At 41.4% G+C, this 21929-nt stretch overlaps 1 protein-coding gene across 4 annotated transcripts in view; it reads right to left on the reverse strand.

Annotated features, from left to right (window-relative positions):
• The window catches only part of dac (dachshund family transcription factor), a 459147-nt gene that overhangs the window by 150696 nt on the left and 286522 nt on the right, over positions 1–21929 (reverse strand). For all 4 annotated transcript variants that reach the window (XM_083125063.1, XM_083125064.1, XM_083125065.1 and 1 more), the window contains exon 5: positions 1367–1443. In XM_083125063.1, coding sequence (XP_082981189.1) covers positions 1367–1443 — 77 coding nt within the window. The remainder of the gene's footprint in view (positions 1–1366; positions 1444–21929) is intronic.

The following is a 21929-nucleotide window of genomic DNA, read 5'->3' on the forward strand; positions in this document are numbered from 1 at the left end:
AATTTAAATTCGGTCCAAGTTGAGTATTATCTCATTACGGAACATGGACTCTAAACTGATCCGGAAAAAAAAATGTTCCTGGACCTTTTTTTAAAAACAATTGATCCGAAAAAAGGTTCCTGGACCGTATTTAAATTCATTAGAGAAAAGGTTCCTGGACCTATTTAAACTGATCCCGGAACACAGGTTCCTGAGCGAAATTGATAAAAAGGTTCTTAACGGTCTAGAACCCATGTACGCTTGCTGATTCTCTCCTGGACCGGAATTGAATTTATTTAAAATTCCTGGATCATTAACGACCCTGACAATATCTAAATTACTTTGAAGCAAATGGGCTATCAAGGTACCAATTAACAATGTCATAAGTGACTTTGGGCTCAGGATTTTGTCCCATTTACGAATTTTCAGATTTTCCAGATCCTGAACAGTCGGGAAGTTTCAAATGCTTTCAAGTATTATTCCAGAAATGCGAAAGTAATTCATGGAGAGAAGGAGAGTTGAATTTGAGTTATTTGTACGCATATTATGAAACGGTCCGAGCTGAAATAACAGTAATACCAATAGCTACACATACACATAGCGTTTATGAACATTATGACCCCTTCAAACGTCCCTGTCTCCTGGGGTCTCCGGTTTGAATCCCGGCCTAGGCATGGGTATTCATATCATCATTCATCCTTATGGTCACAATTAGCCACATAGTGGAAGGAAAACGACGCTAAATAACAAAAATAAAATCAAACTCCTGCGTACCCAAAGCGCTTACATGAGAAGCATTCATAGTTGAACATGAACCACATGAGTAAGAAAGAATAAAGAGAATGAATAAATGGCAAATAAAGAGAGGGAAACAGAGGAAGGAAGAAATATATAATAAAGAACTAGATGATAAAAAGAGAAAAACATAGAATGGGAAAAAGTAGGAGAAATAGATAATGAACAAGAGGGTGAAAATGATGGAAACAGAAAGTAGAAGCAGGTGGTGAGAAAGAGGTGAAGAACCAGAGGGTAAAAAAAAGACATTGGAAAGGGAAGAAAATTAGAAGAAGAGACAGAAAGAACATGAGGGTGAAAGACGGAAACAGAAAGGGGAAGAAATAGGTGAAAAAGGAGACAGATAAAGAACAATAGGGTGAAAAAGAGGGAAACAGACAGGAAGAGAAGTATAAGAAGAGAGAGAAAGCGAGAAAGAACAAGAGGGGTAAAGAGGGAAATATATCAACAGGCATGATCACCAAAGCAGAGCACACCTGAATATAAATCTTCCATCTTTGAGCCCACCCTAGCAATATTCTCTGAAAACACCTTCAAGGGGCTCTCAGTTGCACCTCAAACGTACTGTGCTACGTCACGTGTATGTACTTACCATTGTGTGAACTAAGGTCCCGGGCCTTTTGATCTAACGCCAGTGCTCTTTCCGCCTCACCCCTCTCTTCTCGTAACCTGGAAGATAGAAAATAGAAATCTACATTAGTTACCAACCCTCACTACTCAGCTTAACCAAAGTTCAAGGAATGACTAACCAAATGACAACAGACAAGGTTTCATGATTATACCTAACGCCTATAACGCTCATTTTACCTTTATTGCATTGATGGGTATGCGTGCATGCGCATATTATATATATAAAATATATTATATAAATACATTAAATAATCAATTCATCTGCCCCAACAAACCAACATCAAAAATGATATAAATTGTAACTGAAATGTGCGCGCTCCTTTTCCTCCAAACCAAACTGTTACAGCAGCAACTGTCTGAAGTACTTAGTTGTTCTTATTTCTCTCTCATAACTTACAATACATTACAGAAAACCAATTGCGACCGAAGCAAACAAGAATATTTTTCGATCCAAGTTTTTGCAAATTGAAAACAGTATTGATTTAATAGGGCGCAAAAGATTCATGGGACGCCATGTTCAGATTGTTCGGCGTCCAGCGACAACTGTTAGCGTACCCTAGTTACGGCTATGAACTTGACAAGACTGTAAGAAAAACAGAAATTGCGAGCGAAGCGAGCAACAAAATTTTACGGAATATATTTTATTTGTATTAAAATTTGAAGTCGAGGGGGCAATTGCCCCTCTGTGCCCCCCTGCAGGTGCTTCTGGCGGCCTGGAAGAAATAATGCAAGACGCGAAAACTAATTCCATCTTGAGTATCCTTTTGTCCTACTACTCTTAGATTCTGCTAGTCTTGCTTTCTTTTACTTCAATGTTTGCCCCCTAGAATTGATTTCCGTACAAGGTTGGGGATTTGCAATGCCCCTCTGCCCCCTTGTAGTTGCGCCACTGCACCTCCTTCCCCCGTAGTTGCTTAGAACTTTCATCGGCTTGAAAATACTTCATTTTCTCCTATAATATCGTTTAATAATAGCGATAAGATTCCTCTACACTAAATACCTAAGTGAAAGTATAATAATGTAGGCATGAAACGTCTGGAAGGGGGGACAATGATGGCCACACCTCCCCCTTCGAGAACGAATGTCAACCGAAGTGTATATATTTCACACTTATAATTTTATTTCAGTCATAGTAATTTACATGAATTATTATGTATTGGGGGGACGCAGGAATTCGATAATTTCAAATTCACGTGGTGTTTTTTTGAGGGGGCAGCCTATTATTGGGGTAATATGCTCTATGGAAAAATACCTTGCTTGTCCCTTCGTGGAAAATATCAACTAACGTCCGTGATTAGGGGGGCAATTGCCTCCCCCTTGACCCCCGTGCGCACGTCTATGCTAACGCCAACTAGGAAAGCAGTTGAGCATTCTACAACGCGATTGGAAAACGAGCGCGCTGTTGCTAAACCAAACGTTACTGTCGTCTGTTACGTTCAGTCAGTGGCGGCGACTGGTGGTGGGGGGGGGATCTTACCCCCCACTTTTTGGCACTTTCGCTCCCGCACCATGCTAAACCTTATGTATCAAGGGAAACTAAACTGTCCTTGCCCCCTCCCCCACCCTTTTGGCACCTTAATTAAAAGAATGACAACTGTGATTCTGCCGCTTGAAAATACATTTCTAAATAAATATAGTTCTAACACATCTCTTGCACCAACGTGCTCGAGTTAGAAAATAAACCGAAACAATCTGGGTTTTATTACACAGACTACCCACACATTCGATAGACAAAACGGACAGATAAGATAAAAATGCTTCGTGCGAATGTCGATAAAAGTGATTTCTTATTGATTGTAAGCATTGGTCAGGGAATAAAGGGGCTTGAATCCAATTAAATGCCACACCTGTTTGCCTTGTATTTGTATGTATAGGCCTACTCACAATCAAAAAGGGCAAGCACAGCTGGAGAAAGGGTGTTCACTATTTGCCACTGCTCATCATTTCAATTCTTCACTTAGTGTGTCGAAGCTAAACGTATTAGGAGGTAAATAAATTAACACAAACCAAATACACAGTACTCAAAGTATACTTGAGTGTCGCTTTTGATGCATCTTACATACAAAGTTCCAAATGCATTACTTCAATATTGATATACTTTTTGTGAATCAATGAACAGTTAAATGTGCAAATTTGCTTTCTTCGAAATGATCGCCTGATCATTTCCATCAAACGTAGGATGCGACACTCGCCTCTGACCGCTTAACACGGAAGCTACTAGCGCCGCCAAGCGGGTGGATTAAACAAGTTGGTCGCGAAGCTGTTGTAGGGTACACAAGAAGTCCGTAAATGAGTGAATATTTTCCATCAATGTACATCTTAAGCGGTGGTTACCTGTGCCAACCACGTTTTCAAACTGGAACGGTTCTTTTCCTGTGGGGTAGTTATCAACGCTGATCACATGTCTATCTCCTCAATTCACCGGTAGATGGTAGGGCTGTTTCGTTTGAGCTTAGAGAAACATGAAACATTCCTTACTCACTTCAGCGCTAGATATCAAGGTGTGTGGTCACGTGTTCGATTGTCCTTAGCTTTTTTGTCAAAATAAGTGTCATCTCGAAGTGATCATAGACATTTTATATGTAATTGAGCTGTAATTTTCACATGCAATTGTTTGTGATTTGACTTAAGATGTGTGTGTCCTGACGCTACTTATAAAAGTTTGTGGTTAGTGTCGCGCACAGGCGAAGGTGTATTCTTGCCAACTTGTAAATAAGCAAATAAAATTATTGGAGGAATGCACAGCAACCAGTGCAGGGAATTTCAAGAAAATGTGCAATTTGCATTCAGTACACCAATCAGGATAATTTGGGCATGCAGAGCCTGCAATGTACCATTCTGCCTAAGGAAGGGAAAAATTATTTTCTGATGTTTCACTCAAATTAAAGTATCACAAAAAATGCAATAAAGCAAGTTATTAAGTAAAAGATTTTAGAATTTTTTTTAATAAACATTACATACTATTCTTTACCAAAACTTAAATGTATGTATTAAGTGGGCGGTGGTTAGCATAGGTAACCACATTGTAATTGTTAATAACTATGAAAATAATAAAAATAAAGAAAAAGTCCAAAGGCAAAATTTAATTATCTCCTCAATATCTTACATATAATCAATGATCCAAATACATATCTTGAAAAAAAACATTTCCTGCCCCTTAAAGAGTTAATGACTTTCGCAGGACATTCCTTTTTTTTTAGGGTCATGTCCTTCGGTCTGCGATGCTACTGCAAAAAACCAAATATGTCCTATTTTTCAACAGCGTCCTGCGAAATGTCTTGCAAAACATCCAGACGAATTGTTTACCTCTGTGAAAATGTTAGTGCCTTTCAAATTAATAGTATTGTAATTTTGCAAAGAAATAATACTTGTATATCTAATTACTCGCTTCGCTCGCGACTTTATTCTTGCTGTAAAGCTTATATGTTTTGTTTACAAGCACATATTGCATGCAATCTGTTCATGATATGATATGAAAGGTACCGAGTATATGCAGGGGCGCTTTGGAAATTGAAAATAGCCCAATTCTAGGGATTTGCACGTTTGATGCATTGATGAGATGATTACTACAGTTGCGGCAAGAGATAAATATATTCTCAGTAGGATTTCTATTTTAATATTATTTCACAATGTATTCATGTGTTATGGTAAGAAACTAAGGAAACACGCCAAAAAAAAAACAATAAGAACGAGAGATAGAGAGAAAGGCTAATGTGTGAAATTAAAAAAAATAAAAGATAAGCAAGGGAAGGAACGAAACAGAGAGAAATGAAAAGGATAATATGTAAGAAGGCGGAGTGGTTGAACGCTAGGACACTAGGGGTCCCGGGTTCAAATCCTGGCCTGGGCATGTTAATTTGTGAGTGTCCATTCATGAATGTAATCATATCATCACTCATATTAATTGATGCAATTGCCGATCCCTGTGGCGGAGTGGTTAGCACATCGCGCTACGACGCTAGGGGTCCCAGGTTCGAATCCTGGCCTGGGCACGGATATTTGTGAGTGTCCATTCATCAATTTCATCATGTCATCACTCATCCACATCTTCGCAAATTTGCCAAAAGTGACACAAAAAGCGAAGTAAAATAAAGCAAATCAAATTAAAATCATTGTAGCAATTAGTCAAAAGCGAGAGGAAGGCGATATTAAATACCCAAATCAAACAGGAAACAGATTAAAGAGAATTGTGTAATATTTCAGGAGTAATGTGAGCAGCATGACTTTTCCTTTGCCAAAGGGAGAGGGTGCATGCACTTGACCCTGTGATCTTTTAGTGAGAGCTCCAATTTCCATCGTACGCATCCATGGATGTCCTGCTTTCCATTTCAGAAAATTGGCTTACACCACAGTGTGAGTGATCATTATATTGAATGATTAAGTTTCTATTTCTTGTATTTCCTCACGTACCCCAAAAGTGACGTCAATTCGTTGACCAATGATCATTAACTGTAGTTCATTGACTCACATGTATGCAACCTCCTTGCATATTTCTATAAGAATCTGTTCAACGAGGGGTTGCAAGTGAAGACATCAATTCATAAACACCACTTGGAGGAAAACAAAAATTAATGAACATGGTGATGCACAATTGCCTATTATATTTTGCATTGGCTGTACGTACCACACAGTACAAAAGAAATTTAATATTACTCTCAATGCCGCGAGGGAAAGAAAGAACTGAATGAAATTACTTCAAAGAGAAACTTCCTCTTGCAGAAGAACATAAAAAATGATGAACACGCTGCAAGACCTTAAGTGAAAAAAAAAAGGAAAAGGCCACCTTCGTAAGAATTTGGCCCCCACGAAAACCACCACCACAGCGCCACCTGCTCCGGTCTTAACGCAGAGCATTACCTTTCTCCCAGCAATAATGTGAGCTCCTGAAAAACCTCCTCATAGAGTGCGTTCTTCGCGGGGAGCTTAAAAACGCAGCAGAAAGATGAGAAGAGGGGCAGGTGTGTTCTTTGCCGTACTAAAGTGCAAGTCATAATTCTTCATTTTTTATTGCGGCAACACGGGTTTCCTTATCCTTAAATCACCCCACCTCCCCCTTTCACTGCTTTTCTTTAATCACAGTTTCTAAAATTGTCTACGTTCTCTCTCTGGTAAGTATCTTCCTTGATACCTTCGTACAGTTCGTTCTTTGTCTTCATGTACCGAGCTTCAGCAGTAGGGAGGGTTGTTTATGAATATTTGACGGGTGGAAGATTCCTACAACGTCTTCCCTCGTATTCCCTACCTCTAACTTCCTCAGTGAATGTTGCAGATAGCGCCACCTTCTGCCAGGGACAATCTTCGAGGTATCTGACGGCGTAAAAGAGTTCCAAAAGAGTTTCCAAGTCATTCCATGTGCTTCAAATTGTGTCTCCTGACACGATTCTGACACTTTACTTGTGGTTTGCATTGGTATTGCTAACGTTCGGAAGTCTGACCTGTTTCTCTTATCTTCACTCACCTTCTGTTCTGTGCCACCTGCCCCTCTATCCGTGCGATTCTTCTTTTTCGCCTTGCCATATCTTCTACTCTTTATCACTCAATTCTCCTCTTTCACCTTATTTTGTTTGTTTACATCCATACTCCACCTTCGCTCTCCTTTTCTACTTGGTCATCTATCCTTCCACTTATAAATTCTCCCTTGTCCTTTTTCCTCACTTTGACCCCTTTTCACTTCTTACTAGTTTTACTTTCTATTCCTCTCATTTCCATTGTTTACATTCTTCTTACTCCTTCCCTTTCGCCCTGACTTCCAAATCTTCATTTCAACTCCCACTTCTTTCTATATTTTTAACTATTCCTTTCTTCTTTTATCGTAGTTTCCTTGTTACTCTTTTTCTATTTCTCACATTTTTGCATGCACCTCTTACTTTAATTTCCCTTCACTCAAATATTCGACTGTTTATTTTTTCTTTTCTTCGTCCCTTTTCGTATCTTCATTCTCCTGTTCTCATTACTGAAGTAACTTCTGTTTAATCTCAGAGCTTCTTGTTGTAAATATACTTACTGCATTGGGTATATATCTAGTGTACGACTGGGCTTCTTCTTTCTTATGTCACGTATACTTACAATTCTATATGTGTAGTAAGATGCTTTCTGCTCGGCTGGACCATTCGCCTACATCAGGGAAGCTGTTTTCGAGTGTTCCTCTCCTTTTGAGAAACCGATATGATATTCCAAAACCTGAAGAATTACACGTTGAGTCCTCGTTTCATTTGTTGTCGCTGTGGTCTAGCTATTCGTAATAGTTTAAATAGGCTTACGTAGTCACGCCAACTGACAATGCACGTAGCGAGGCTCATAATAGGAACTGTTCAATAGCAGCAACTTTGTACACCATACTCTTCCTTCGACCAGTCTTGAATTTCCATCACTTTCTTCTCCAGGCATCATTTATCCTCTCCTGTCTTTTTTTTCTATTTCTATTATCATTTTCGTCTAATCTTCTCGTTCATCCCGATTCTTCACTGACGTTAACGTTAAGATGGAAAACCCACATCGGCCAATGGGCACGGTTTATTGTAAGTCAATAATTAATTTGACCCTCACAAAGGAACTAATGATCACCGCCCAGTGGGGGTTCAGCTCTCATTTGCAAAGCTCGAGAGCAACGGATGCCCCGCCCCCTTTTCGCTTTTGTACCTCCCAAATCTTACCCCTCCCCTCTTTCGTGTACACCTTCGTCGCCGCTGCTGAGAAAACAAAACTCATTTAAGAACAGAATAGCTCGGCTAATTAAGGACAAAGTCCTGAGCTTCTTCTTGTTTCTTTCTTTTGCCTACCCCCTCCCCTTCCCTTGGTTGTCACCCCTTGTCTTTTGTTTTCGAGATTAAGGAGAGAAAAAGTTTTTTTCTTGTTTCCCGTTCTCTTTACTTGTGACCCCCTCCCCTGCCCTTTTCTCCAAGAAGGACAAGATTGATGAAAACTGTATGATAAGATGGTTCCGATTTTTTTCCTTATTCAATTCTAGATAATCTTTCGCTGCGTAACAGCATCTGTCCTTCTTATGCACTTTACAGAACTAGATTTTACTCCATTCCCAGTTTCGTGGGTGAAATTAGTAAAAATCGTACCCAATCTGCTGGTCGTAAACCGGTAGCGGCCCTCGAATTCATCCCATTCGGTCCCAGGCCAATTCGTGCATCGCAGCATAACTTTTGACGAATCTTTGCGAAAGTTCACTTAGCCTATGCGTGATCAGAACATGCGAGAGATAGTTGAATTGAATTGTTGTTTTAAGTCCACTTTATGCACAGAAAGGCTAATCGGGACTGGACCTACAGTTTAAATTGAGATCCGAAAAAACTGTGCCATGTGCTTCCACCGGGTATCGAACACGGGACCCCTTGATTAGAAGGCGGCGACATTACCACTACGCCGTCGGTAGTGAGAACAACCAGCGATAAGCAGCAAGGTAAGTTACAGTGTGCTTACTAGGTAAAATGTTTATACACCATACTTCATAAGTCCATCCGCGATTTTTAACCTTGGCCGTGCAATATGTGAAAGGATGCCAACGGATAGAGAAAATTTACAAGTTTCTCTATTGACAGATGCAGACGAGCGACTACGGACAGCCTTAGCAACTTCGGAGATGTACCAGCACCAAACCTGACCTGCCTAATCTATCTACGTAGGCATATAATAGCAAAAATAAGCATATAAATAAGTTAGGAATGTTGGTTTGGTCATTCAAGTAACGCAAAGCAGGGAAGCCAGTATTTTCACCATACACGTAGGTGTCCCACTGTACATTACAAATTATAACATGTTGACAGCGTGCATACACACTATGTTCTTAAGTATTATGCCAATGATGTCATATCAAGTAAGGAAAGTATTACAAAAATAATTTTATCTTTAGGTTCTTGCAGAACAGAATTACAAGACAATGAGACAGACAGTGAGCAAGTCGAAAGTGGTCAGAATTTCTCATTACTCGTATAAGGAAATATTACCTCGTGAGACTTTGCTGTTATTTCTCTTGTTTAGATATTAACTTGGGTTCTCCTGCAGTGACTAATCGCACAAGTTCACTGGACAAAAAGTAAACAAACATTGTTACGTCATGGGAGCATTCGGACCAGAGATACTTGGATAAATGACCATGCATGATGCCTTCATACCCGTGGCGCCATCTTTTGCAAGGAGTTTCGTTCTTTTCTTCCTCTTTTTGAAACATCAATTCGTTCTTTATATCTGGTCATCTCCCGGCAGGGAAGAGTGGAAACGTACGAGACCGCCGGCCCAGACGTGAATATAAATAACAACGGGGGTGTTTTCAGCAACGAATCATTAAGCCAAATATCCACTGGCATTGTTTACCGCCCTTTCACACGCCTCACTGCTGCCACCTATGGGAAAAACAAGAAAGATGACAGGAGTCTTGCTCCGCACTACGGTTCCTATTCTATCCTATCCTTTTCTTTTCTTTCCAAAGCATAAATCTTTTCCGTTTTGACATGATAAAAGAGGGCCAAGCAGTGTGATTAAGACCAGCACATGCATTGCTTCGCAAGGTTGCCAGAGGCAGAAGAGTTATTGTTGTACGTTCGATATTCGATAATCGAACTGCCTAGTTGAGCACATTCTACTGATGGGATTAAGCACAATATCTTGCCCCCCCCCCCCCACACACACTATACTTCTTCATAGTAGTCCACATATACACACATTTTCCTGTAAGAAAATACACTATCGAACTTCAGCAGTAGAACACGAATATTTACCCTTAAAAATGTCCTGAGTAAGGATGTACTGCATATATTTCCACCTTTTCGCCATTCTGACATTTTCAAAGCTCCGTGGAGGTTATATTGTTTCAGACTGTGATACGCAACTTATAGGTTCTGTCATCAGTGTCCTTACACCTCGACAATAAAAACTTTGAAAAATATTGCGTTGATTAATAGGGGTGGGGAGAAAAGGGAAGCTGCTGTAAATTTAGCACGATTTAGCTAAAATTCGCAATGGAGCTATATATCGCGAATGACTGGAACGGTATTGCATTTCGATCAAAATTAACTCTGTAAAATAATGCGTGGCCATGATAACTGTAGAGCATTTCAAGCTGAAATCCATATAGCTACCACAGATCTTGGACATATGATCTGCCATCTCGGGTATTTCAAATCCTGATACCTTCATTCCCTATTTAGTCAACAATTTAGGGTATCAGTTAAGCGTTAGTTTAGTCATAACTATAGTGCGTTGTTGAAGATGATCTTATGGCCAAAGTGAAACGGTAAATCACGAATGTTCTGACCATATTAAATACCCCAAGTTTACTTCTTTTCATCTTAAATTTGCACAGCAGCCAATTACTTTGAAGGACTGCTCTGGTAATCAGTAATCATTAAATATGGTGAACTTGCAACCTATCGTAACAAAACTATGGGAAATACACTTTTATTGTGGGGAAGAGATATATTAATTATATTTAAGTGGAATTTGAGCTATTTGATGTGACTCTCAACAAAACATGCACCAGCTTAATATTAGGAAAGGGACAATAAAGATATCCTAGAAACATTCTTTGAGAGCTTAGAATTTTTTCCCCGTAAATCAACTCCCTGAGAACTGGCTGGAATCTGTTTTGTAGGAGTTAGTAGTATAATTATAGTATTACTTCATGTGCTGCATTCGGTTGCCCATTTACGTTATTATAATAATAAAAGTTGCATGTTCCTGCTATCAACCGAGTGTTTCCAAAAGTTCAAATATAAGATGTAAGGTCATCGTGAAACACTTCAACTAATTTAAGTTTCAACGCCTGGCAACATTGTCTTTCGGCGCCTTTTGCTCAGCGGGAGATATTTCGGTTTCTTAAAAAAATTGCGTTCCGGTTTGTATTCTTCTCTGACACATGGAAAATTAAAAGAAAAATCAGATTTATGTTAGAGGTGTTCTGGTCTTCGTATTAATTGGAAATGCTGAATGGCCTGCGTTGGTATTGGTTTTGCGCATATTTTCCGTTTTGATAGTTTTTCTGAAGCCAATAATTCAGTAGCTTAATCCAAGCGTAACTATTGGGTCTGGTACATATACTACAGTAAAAATTCAACAGAACTACAACGGATAGCAGTTGGATAAATATTACGTTGGTAGTATTGAAGCGTATTGCTGCTCCTTGATTCTCGGACAAGCACCTAGCAACCTGTTAAGCAAAGAACCAAGGGAGTTTACTGAAACTTCCCTGTTCCCACCAAGAAATAGGAAAATAGCCGAGAGACTACGTCCAAAGGCAATGAATACCCTCATAGCATCTCGACTATTTACCTACATTTCCCCCAGAAGTGTTCCTTTTTGTATTCTCAATTGTAAAGAAAACGTTCGCGTGCCCAAAAGTATTTTCTTCATAAACTCCCGATAAAATAATATTTAAAATTTAATAGTTTGCTAAAATAGTAAAAAAAATATAATTTATTAGTTTAATTGAAAATAATTCTCCTCCAGCTTCATTTGTAAGCCATGCATAGGAATCCTTTTTCGCATCGATAACCCCGCCATCTATGATTGTAATTCGAAAACTTCTCGAATGGGCCTTCTATCACTCAAAAACATTCAGGAATAATTTCACCTTTTCTACCCTTTGTTCCCTCATTGTTCCATCTTGTTTTAAACCTCTCTGTACCTTTAATTCCACGTTTCATCCACTCGGAGCGTAGATTTTTATCAACTTCCGATTTCCGCGGATTCCCTCCTGCCAGGTCCTAGCATTTTTTTCACCTCCAGCTCCTCTTTCCGGTTCTTCTCCGAAGGACTCGTTGGAGGGAGGAAGAGGGTGCGCTCGCCCCGTTTAATTAGGTGACAAAGAGACAATATTCCGGCTGCTTCATTAGTCCTAACATAGCACGAAGATGAAAGCCGCAGATAGGCCATTATTACGCTTGCCAGATTCACAATATCCATCATCCGGTAGAGATGGGACAATCAAACGGCAAAGAGAGGACGAAGTGCGTTTTCCAGGATTTCCAACGAAGTGTTTCCAACTCGACTTCGGATAATTCACCAGGCGTAATAGGATGTTCATCCTCTTGTTCCTACCTCCACATTATGGACAGGTAGGAAAGGGCTACTTGCAACCGAAGATGGTTAAGATGGATTAAATGTGGAGGGGCTTAGGGGTCGCAGACCCCTCTACTCAGAGGGTATAAAACTAAAATGAAATCTTCAATAAGCAATGGATGACAACTTTTGTTAAAAAAAATAAAATAAAAATAGTCATCTGCAAAATCGGGAACATGTTTACCATTCTTTCCCAGAGACACGTTTGAAAAAAAAATGTGTGAAACAACAAGTATTGAATGTTGATACAGTAACTCGTGATTAGTGGGCTACAGAACACTCCACTGGCAGTGAACTTGAGGAATCCTTCTTAAAGTTTGCCTTGTGAACCAAGAAATAGAGTTGGATATCGCACACCTTGGTTATTCTTGTTCCAGGGACCGAAGTGGGATCCGAACCACTATACGTTGTGCTTTTGTCACGGATCGAACCTGGGATCCCTTTATTACAATGCAATTTGGAAGGCCCACGACTGATACGTGTGCTTGCTGTCAAGAACACTTTAGCCGCGGCGATCCAGTTGGTAGAGCATCTGATTGCCATATGGAATACATGAGTCGATTACCAGTGAGGAATCGATCAGAAGGAATTTTTTTTCGACCATGACCGTGCATGTCTCTCGGGTTCATCCTGCCTCTAATGAATGGATAGGTCGAGAATGTGTGAAGCCCAACATCCACTGCATATGTCGAGCGTAAGAGGTGACCTTTTATGAAAATACCCGAATATCAAAGTACCTTCCGCGTAGTACAACCCCGGTTTTGAATCCCAACCTGGGCATGAGTGTTCCTAGCGAGTGTTCCTTCATCATATCATCATTAATCCTCATCTTCGCGATTGCGCAAAAGTGGCAGAAAAGCGAAGTAAAAGAAACCAAATCAATCAATCATTTCCACGTCATACACCCTGGACTGCACATTTGCAGACTAACGAGGCTGTGGCGTCTGGACGCATTGCCAGTATAAAACCTCTATCGGCCTTGTGTTATGTGCTGTCCATATACAGGGTGGCGCAAAAGTCAGTTTACCCATACATAAATTCAAGTTTATACACAAAATATTACTTAGCACAAGAAGTACATGCACTATCGTAATGTGTAAAGTATCAATGTGCTTTTTGGGTAAACTGACTTTTTCGCCACCCTGTATATTTGTGATTGTCCTTGCATCAGTTTCATCCTCTCTTCATGATTAGTCAAAAGTGGCAAAAAGCGAGCAATGTACAGATGTCCTTTTTAAAGAAACCATTATTCTAAAAATTACTAGTTTACATTACTGAAAATGTCTCGCTTCGACTATTTGGAGCATTTAATTTTGGGGCAAGGGCCCCATTCTCTCCGCCCAGTGGCAACCCCAAGCGTAATCTTCTTGAGAGACACTGTTGATCCAGAACGCAACAGTTTGCTTCCCGTAACTTGATCTTCACTTGTTTTAAGTCATGGCGAAAAAAATAGGGAAGTTGGTAAATTACTACTTGAAGCTCTTTAGCAAATTGTGAATCTTTCTATCTCTCCTCGGCGTTTCACCCTCTTCAGATTTCTTAATTGTTACTTCGTTTTTCCAGTTTCTTCTTGTTCTTTGCCCCCCAATCCCTCCAGCGTCACTTCTTATTGAATTTGTTTTCCGCATCATCAAATTAGTCCCCGGCACCAATCAAAGGGGAGCATGGGTGGAGGGGGCAACAACCCCGCCAAAACTTCACCCTGCGATTCCCAACACAAATCTTCTCTTGTCATAATCAGATTTTTCCTCTGGACATAACCAAAGCAATCCTTTCTCCCTCCGCGAATATTACTAATTACAAAATTTTAATAATTCCTCTCTCGCTACCTTTTTCTCCCTTTCGAATCCCTCCGCGTAGCCTTGTACCGAATCCGCCTCTTCCTCCCCCCAGGTTTTCTTTTCCCCAAACCCGCCCCGTCGCGACGATGAGACTGATAATTGATTGAGTCTTAATTAGCTTTAAGTAGTAATTAAAATTTAATTAAAGTTAGAAATTGAAAATTTCTCGTTCCCCGAGACCATTTCCATTATTATTCCACTGATCCTGGCAACGCCATGACTGGGTGGGGTGAGGGGGTGAGAGGGAAGGGTTAAAAGTAGTTCGGAAGATTTGATAGGGGGGAGGAGGTGCAACTTGTAAACTAAGATCGTTTAGTTTTGACTGCTTTTTTGGTTTGTGGGAAAGGGTAAGTTTGCTAGAATTGCTTGGTGGAAGATTCTTGTTTTGGTGCCCGGGGAGTATATTGAAATAACTTTTGATGTAGACTGGCAACCCAACGAAAACAGGTTTGGCACACAAGAAAAAAGAAAAAAGTCTAGCAGTGATAGCCCGCAGTTTACACGTTTTGTAGATAAATATGAAAATGACTATTCCTCTGTAAAAGAAAAGATGTTCTATCGGAGAGGAGTGGAAGAGATTTGATTGACTGATTGATTTTTGTTATTTTCTGTCGCTTTTCTTCCACTTTTGGCTAATCGTGATGACAAAGAACATTCATGCCCAGGCTGGAATTAGAACACCAGATCCCTGGCGTCGTAGGCGCTGTGCTAACCACTCGGGCACAGAGGTCGGCAGTATCCCATGGGAACATAGTGGAAGGGCAAAAATTGTTTGCCTATTGATTCATTTGCTTTATCTTACTTCGCTTCTTATGTCACTTTTGGCTAATTTGCGAAAACGAGGATGAGTGATGATACGATGAAACTGATGAATGGACACTCACAAATGTCCATGCCCAGGCAAGGATTCGAACCCTGGCGTCGTAGCGTGATGTGCTAACCACTTCGTCACGGGGGGCCGGCTAATTGCCTGCTATGATTGGCATGTAGTTTGATTAAGGTAATCACTGTTGCCTTATGTCCTGTGTTAAGTAATACTAGAGAAGGAAGCTGAAAAAAAACAACTCATTATTATTCCTAATGTGTGCCTTTATTCTTATCCAAACAGAGAAAATATCACTATTCATAGGGCTACTTCCGTTCAATTGTCTCAACATCTCGAAACCAACATTTTGTGACCTTTAAGTTGAGCATTCAAGACGGGACGAGGAGGGAGGGCGGCGTGGCGGAAACTCGAGCTCTATGAATCCCCAGTCGCCCCCTCCCCACGACCGGAGCATCCTCTGATGAAGTCAATTGGGAATGAAGAAAAATGGGAGATATTCTCCGATTCCACTTCCGCGGCTAATTATCCGACTCCCCCTAACGTTGTCAGGAAATGAGATTTGAATGTTGCCCCAACGGGGAGCAGGAACCAAGCTTCTGGGATAGGGAGCATTTTGGGGGGTGGGGTGGGGGAGGCTGGGCGTGCAAGAAAGCGCAGAGAAACAGTAGCTCAAGCCTCAGCAGTCTATCTGAATGCTCTTCAACCAGTATGACGCACGGGGTAGATGAGCGATAGGGATGTGATTTGCAACTCGTTATAGAGGCTGGAATTGAATGTTTCTGCCGGCGCTCTCGTCGCGGCGATGTACGGTCACCGACAATAAAAACTGGATGCCTAGGTCCTAAAATACCTGCTTCCCTGCGAAATTTTCAATGGCAACTTCTACAACCCCCGTAGAGATAGGCAACACACATAACGCCTTGCAACGAAGCGAGTACTGAACCCTTTCTAGAGATACCCAAATGTAAGCATCCCTTCCACGTAGTACACCCTGAATTGCATTTTGCATACTAGCGAGGCTCTGGCGCCTGGAGGCACACCTTGTATAATCCTCTGTGGGGCTCGTGTTGTGGCGCCCATATAGGTTTGTGACTGTCCCTTCGTCCATCTCAGCTTAGCACCATTCATCCTCATCTTTGTGATTAGCCAAAGATGGCAGAAAAACAAAGTGTATACAAATCAATCGTTTCCAATTCGAAACTGAGTCAGATGTCAATCAAATACAGTACGGAAATGTCGCCTAAATGAAAATTGCTTTACTGTGTAACTTATTCAGGCATACAGAAGGCTTGTCTGTCTGATGACTGAGTCTTCTGAATGGTCGACTCAGGGTCATGTTCGGGCTTTTACGTTGAGTTAAGTCCTTTTGCTTAAATCCACTTTATGAAAAGATAGGCGAATCGCGACTCGACCTACATTTTAAGGTGAGATCCGAACCACTATCTCCAACGTGTATCGAACCCAGGACCCCTTGATTACAAGGCGACACCGACAGGCCCTTGCCTATGCAGAGGTATTCCTGTGACAATGCCTCTTCATCAGTTCCATCCTCATCGTTGCAAATGGCAAAACGTGGCAGAAAAGATAAGCAAATTAAGAAAGGACTTATGTAGAAGAACGTATGTTTTAGTGTGTATTATATATTGTTTACACTGCTTCGAGACACAAGAGTAGTAGCAAGGTGATCCATTCGGTAGAACATCGGACTGCTATAGTCAGGAATTCTTCTGACAATGTCCCTTCATAGATTGGCTCTGGGAGCCACCTAGCCTCTAAATGAGTATCTCCGATAACTCCGGAGAGTAAAGGCTATTGTGGCCCACTGCTGATCACATCGCCTCTACTATGGTTGAAATTAAGATCTTGCATGAACACTTCCTATGTGCCTTCGGGGCACGGTGTAACGTACAGAGGATAGCTATACATTCTACCTTCGAGACTCGAGATTGAGACGAGAACGAGACATTGAGATCAAGGACGAGATAAGTATTTGTAACTCGAGACGAAACAAGACTGCCAGGTACCATGCCTCTAGCTGAAAAAAATGCCTGTAAGAAATATTTTACAATATGCTCATTGGAAGTTCTGCTCTCCCAGCATAGTTCATCCCTTCATAATCTCCACATCTTCCAGAGACCACCCCTCCCCATTGGCGCCAGGTATCATGAAGCAGGCCATCTCGCAGAAAACAAAGATCACGGTGGATATGCACAAAAGAGATCTCCTTGATGTCGTCCTCTTTTATCTCCCTGGCCATTGCCGTTGTGAGATTTCTCAGTTTCCACCCACCCTACTCCTCGCGCCCCTCCGACTCCTGAGGATCCGGTTACCAATCTTCCTCATTAAGGCAGAGCTCCTAGATTGGCGTTCTCCTCAGCTGAGGGAATCGTACCTTCGCCGGGCAATCCCATCCGACAATTATCACGCGAGGTTACGACTGGATGCAGCCATTAGGACCGAGGGAAAAAAAACCCTTTTTGCTTCTTCCGTTCTTCTCCGTGCTTTATCCTCCCCTCCTCTTTGTTTCTTGTATATGCCGTTCTCTCTCGCTCACTTCATCTACGCGTGGTAACCTAACTAGACTACACGAAGTCACAGTGTCGATCCCTTGTCCTCGGTCTCGTCTTGATTAAGAAGCTTGGGTGTTCGAGTAAGAAACAGGCCGTTGAAGATTCTACGTTCATAGATATGGTATCAAGATGAGACTTCGGCACGTCTCTGCCTGGTATCGAAAAACATAAATACAATATACTACTGTGGAGCGTATAGAAGTCCCAGACAAATTTCAACAATGTTGACAACTGCTACTGCTGGCATGACTGTAGTACCTATGAACAATATATGAGCTGCCTATAAACCGAGAGTCTCTGTTACCTCTCGATGTTACAGGAGCGTATCTCGTTCTCGGTCTCGTCTCGATAAATCTCGATCAGCCTGATATTGTTCTCGCCTCTATTTTACTAGGCCATACAGACTCGTCTCGTATTAGTACCATTTCTAGACGTAGTCTTGTAATCAGACTGCCGTGGGCGTTACTATCAGTGGAGGTACATTTCAAATGTTAGCAACTGACCTTGAACTCTAAGTCAGATCCCCATTAGGCTTCTTGTGACTTGTCTCGGTGCCATCCCTATATGTTCGATACACGAGCGTTCCACCACATTTATTCCTTCATCTACTTAATCTAGTCCTCGTCGTCGCGATTAATCTAGACGGGAGAGAAACTTTGAATTAAACAATTAAAAACAAAAATGATTACGATTCTCGACTAGAGGAATTCTTCGATATATAATATATTCAAGACCTGGTCCAAATATGTACATTATCAAACGCACTTGTTTTCAGAAATAATAACGACCACGTATTTGCTTCAATTGGGTGATATATAAATGAGGACAGCGAAAGACTATGACATGGCTAAGGTCCAATTCTTTTCGAGATATGAAACGTACAGATATTTATAACAGAAATTGGCGCCCAACATGGGCCCGAAAAAGTTTTAAAAAGAGACATACCAGACAAGGCACAGAATGGGGATCCGAATTTTATCAACTCCGAACACCTAAACCGACGAATAGATTTCCGAAGGGTCCCCGAGTGACTTATCGAAAAGCCATTCCAGTTGTATTCCTTCTGGCTTTATTCCCATTCCGGAGGGAGGGGGAGGGTATCTCCCTTTCCGCTCCGAGCCCCTAACCGCATTCCGTGCCCGGCCATTTGCCATCTTATCAGGCATTTCAATACGTTTTCCGAACTTTGAGAGAGGGGATAAGCAATGTAGGGAGCTTTGTAGAAAAAACTCAGACTTCTGACGCGAAGTTTTAACACAAAACCGATTTTACGCAGCATAAAAGAACGGTTGATGATTCCTATGCACACACGACCCATATTTTGAATGTCATATCGGGGATTTTGGTTTCACTTTCCGTCTGTGGCAGAAACTGCTCTCTTTAGTCTATCTGTCCCTCGCATGTATGTGTATTTAGTCAGTGTTTCCAAATTCGGAGCGACAAATATCCTGATCAAAGGGTGGAATATAGTTGGAAAAAAAATCTTTGCATTAGGAGGATACATTCAGGGAATGGTAACCATTCAGCACATTCTGTTACTATTATTAAACATGTATGAAGAGAGCTTTAAATCTCCCAAACAACCAATCCTATCCATACATATATGACGCCTCTTTCAACAGGACCATACGCGTAATCACTGGTTTCTTCGGTAGTCCTACATCTAATTTTCTGTGTGGGTGCACTTTTAAGGCATCCAGAGAAAAAATTATAAACTCTGAGGTCTATGAATTGGCAGTACATTGTTTCATCTTTGAACTCTAAATTCTATGCATTTATCACGCCCAGTATTGACTTATGCCCCTCATCGCATCATTTTCTTCTATCAAATAACTCTCTATGTGCGTTTATTCTTGTTCCTTTCTCGTTTCACTAAAAATTGCAAATCCCTTCCGTCCTAATATACGGGAACTTCTTGATTACAAGTCGTGAGCGGTAACCATTACACCAAAACTGAGGGGGCATCCTTTAGAGCGAAATCGATCGACTTCCAGGCATGAGCTTCTGATTTGTTGATTCATGGACGAAGTGTGTGGCGTAGTTTGTCTCTATCTGGCAGTTTAGCTTCGAATGGCTGCAGGTTGTTCAGTTACGAGCTACAATTCCTTTGTTTCTTTTACCTCCGAGATCCCAAAGGATATCTCCTTATCTCGTGCTACTGAAACGCCGTCGATTCCCTTTTGGTAGGCTTGTCCCTCTTACGCCAACGTTGAAAAGGTTGATCAAGACTCAATTGGCTGGGACAGAGGATGCCTTGTATCGCCATGGCAATGAGCCTAGGAATACCGGAAATGCCTTATATACATTCCGGAAGTTTCTACTACCGGTAACAGCTGAAGTTTACATTTTCTCGCTTTATCGGCCTTGTTCTTAGTCGACGAAACCGAGACGAAGTGGACTTCTTGTGCTTGTAATGTAAATGTGTCATCTGCATACGGTAGACTCAGCGTTGTCATCCCTGGTGGAAAACAGCAAGAGATGGCAACACTCGGACATACGACCCGCGCCTTTGTCCCTGCTGGAATCACTTCTCCGGATTTGGTCCAGGAAATGCCCAGATAAGTCGCTATCTGTCTCCGAGCTACAAAGAGAAGGGAAAAAAAGAATCTTTGGGGGGACTTCGGCGTAAACGTTTACGGTGTCGGTTTATATGTGTGATTTCACCTCTCAGGTCCTTAGGTACAAATGCCTCCCAAGTGCTTTCTGCTCCTCTCTTTTTTATCCAAGGGGAGGAACCTAGGAAAAGATAGGAAAAAAAACATTTCCCCTTCATCCGTCGCGAGTGGCTTATGATGTATCCATTTCTGGAGGGTTGGTTTTTTTCCCCCAGAAAAGTTGGAAAAATGAAAACGTGTGTTTGGTGGGAGGGAGGGTTTGCTGTGTCGGAATGGGATGTTTTCTGAGAGTAGTATCTACAGGCTCAGGTGAACATTCCGGAAGATTGGCTTCTCCTCGCTTTACTGCCCACCTTATCATACTTTTCTCGCCCTTATGCTTCCTCTGTTTTATCACCTATACATCCAAACAGAATGTGTGTGTGAGTGTCTCGATTTTTGTTTACTTCGAAGTGTCAGGCGGTAGTTAGTTTCCTTGCCAACTCGAACACACCATCTGCTTTCATCAACACCTCAAATGACCGTAACAAACTACATCATACGCTGGGCTATCTTCGTTGATAAAACAGGGAGACATCGGTACACTCTACCGCATTAAGAAAACACACAACCACCCCACTCCCCCAGCTAGTGATTGAGTTACAAAGAGCCCCTCGCTGTTAATTTCCAACGACAGGAGAAAACATCCCTTGATGATGAATGCCTTCTGGTCAGGGGTGGGTGGCAGTCTGCATCGGAGGGTGGAATGACAGGGGTAGAGGAGGCTGGACGATAAGCCCGCTTCAAAAGCATCTTTTCGTCTATTCTAACTCCCGGTGCCATCCAGCGGTTCCGTACAGGATGCGGACTCAGTGTGCCCAACTCCGGTTCTCCGTTCAGATCGTCAATTGTGATGCATGTCACTGCAACAGTACATAAGAAGAATATTTTCGTACTGGTTCCATTTCTTTTCTGACCGGACATTCCTAAGCTGTAGAAAACATTCTATATAGACCTATTGACAGAGAATTGTCGTTCACTGATTCGTCTGAAGCTAGCCATTGAGAACCGTCCATTGACTGATTCGTCTAGCGCTAAGGATTTAGAACCGTTGACTGGCTGGTTTCGTCTAGAGCTAAGGATTGAGATCCATCGATTGACAGATTTAGTCTAGAACTAAGGATTGAAAATCATCGATTTATTGATTCGTCTAGAGCTAAGGATTGAGAACTGTTGACTGACTGATTTTGTCTAGAGCTAAGAATCGAGAACCGTCGATTGACTGATTTTGCCTAGAGTAAAGAACTGAGAACTGTCGATTGACTGATTCGCCTAGAGTCATGGATTTACAACAATTGATTGACTGATTTCGTCAAAAAATGACAATTGAGAACAGTGGATTGTACAGACATGGAAAAAATACTTCCCTCATAACGCCTTAATATCAGTAGTCTTATGGGAGAAGTATCAAAGAATAAAAACTACTATAAGATTCAATGCTCGCTTCTGTGGCGGAAAAGTCAGCGGAACGTCCAATAAAGGCAGAGGTGCCAGGTTCGAACCCTGGTCGATACTAACCCAAGAAGAAAATAACTGACACAAATAACCAAAAATTAAACAGTTTTTTTTT

Source organism: Lepisma saccharinum, chromosome 7, assembly GCF_977018435.1.
Source record: "Lepisma saccharinum chromosome 7, izLepSacc3.1, whole genome shotgun sequence".
Lineage (NCBI taxonomy): Eukaryota > Metazoa > Arthropoda > Insecta > Zygentoma > Lepismatidae > Lepisma > Lepisma saccharinum.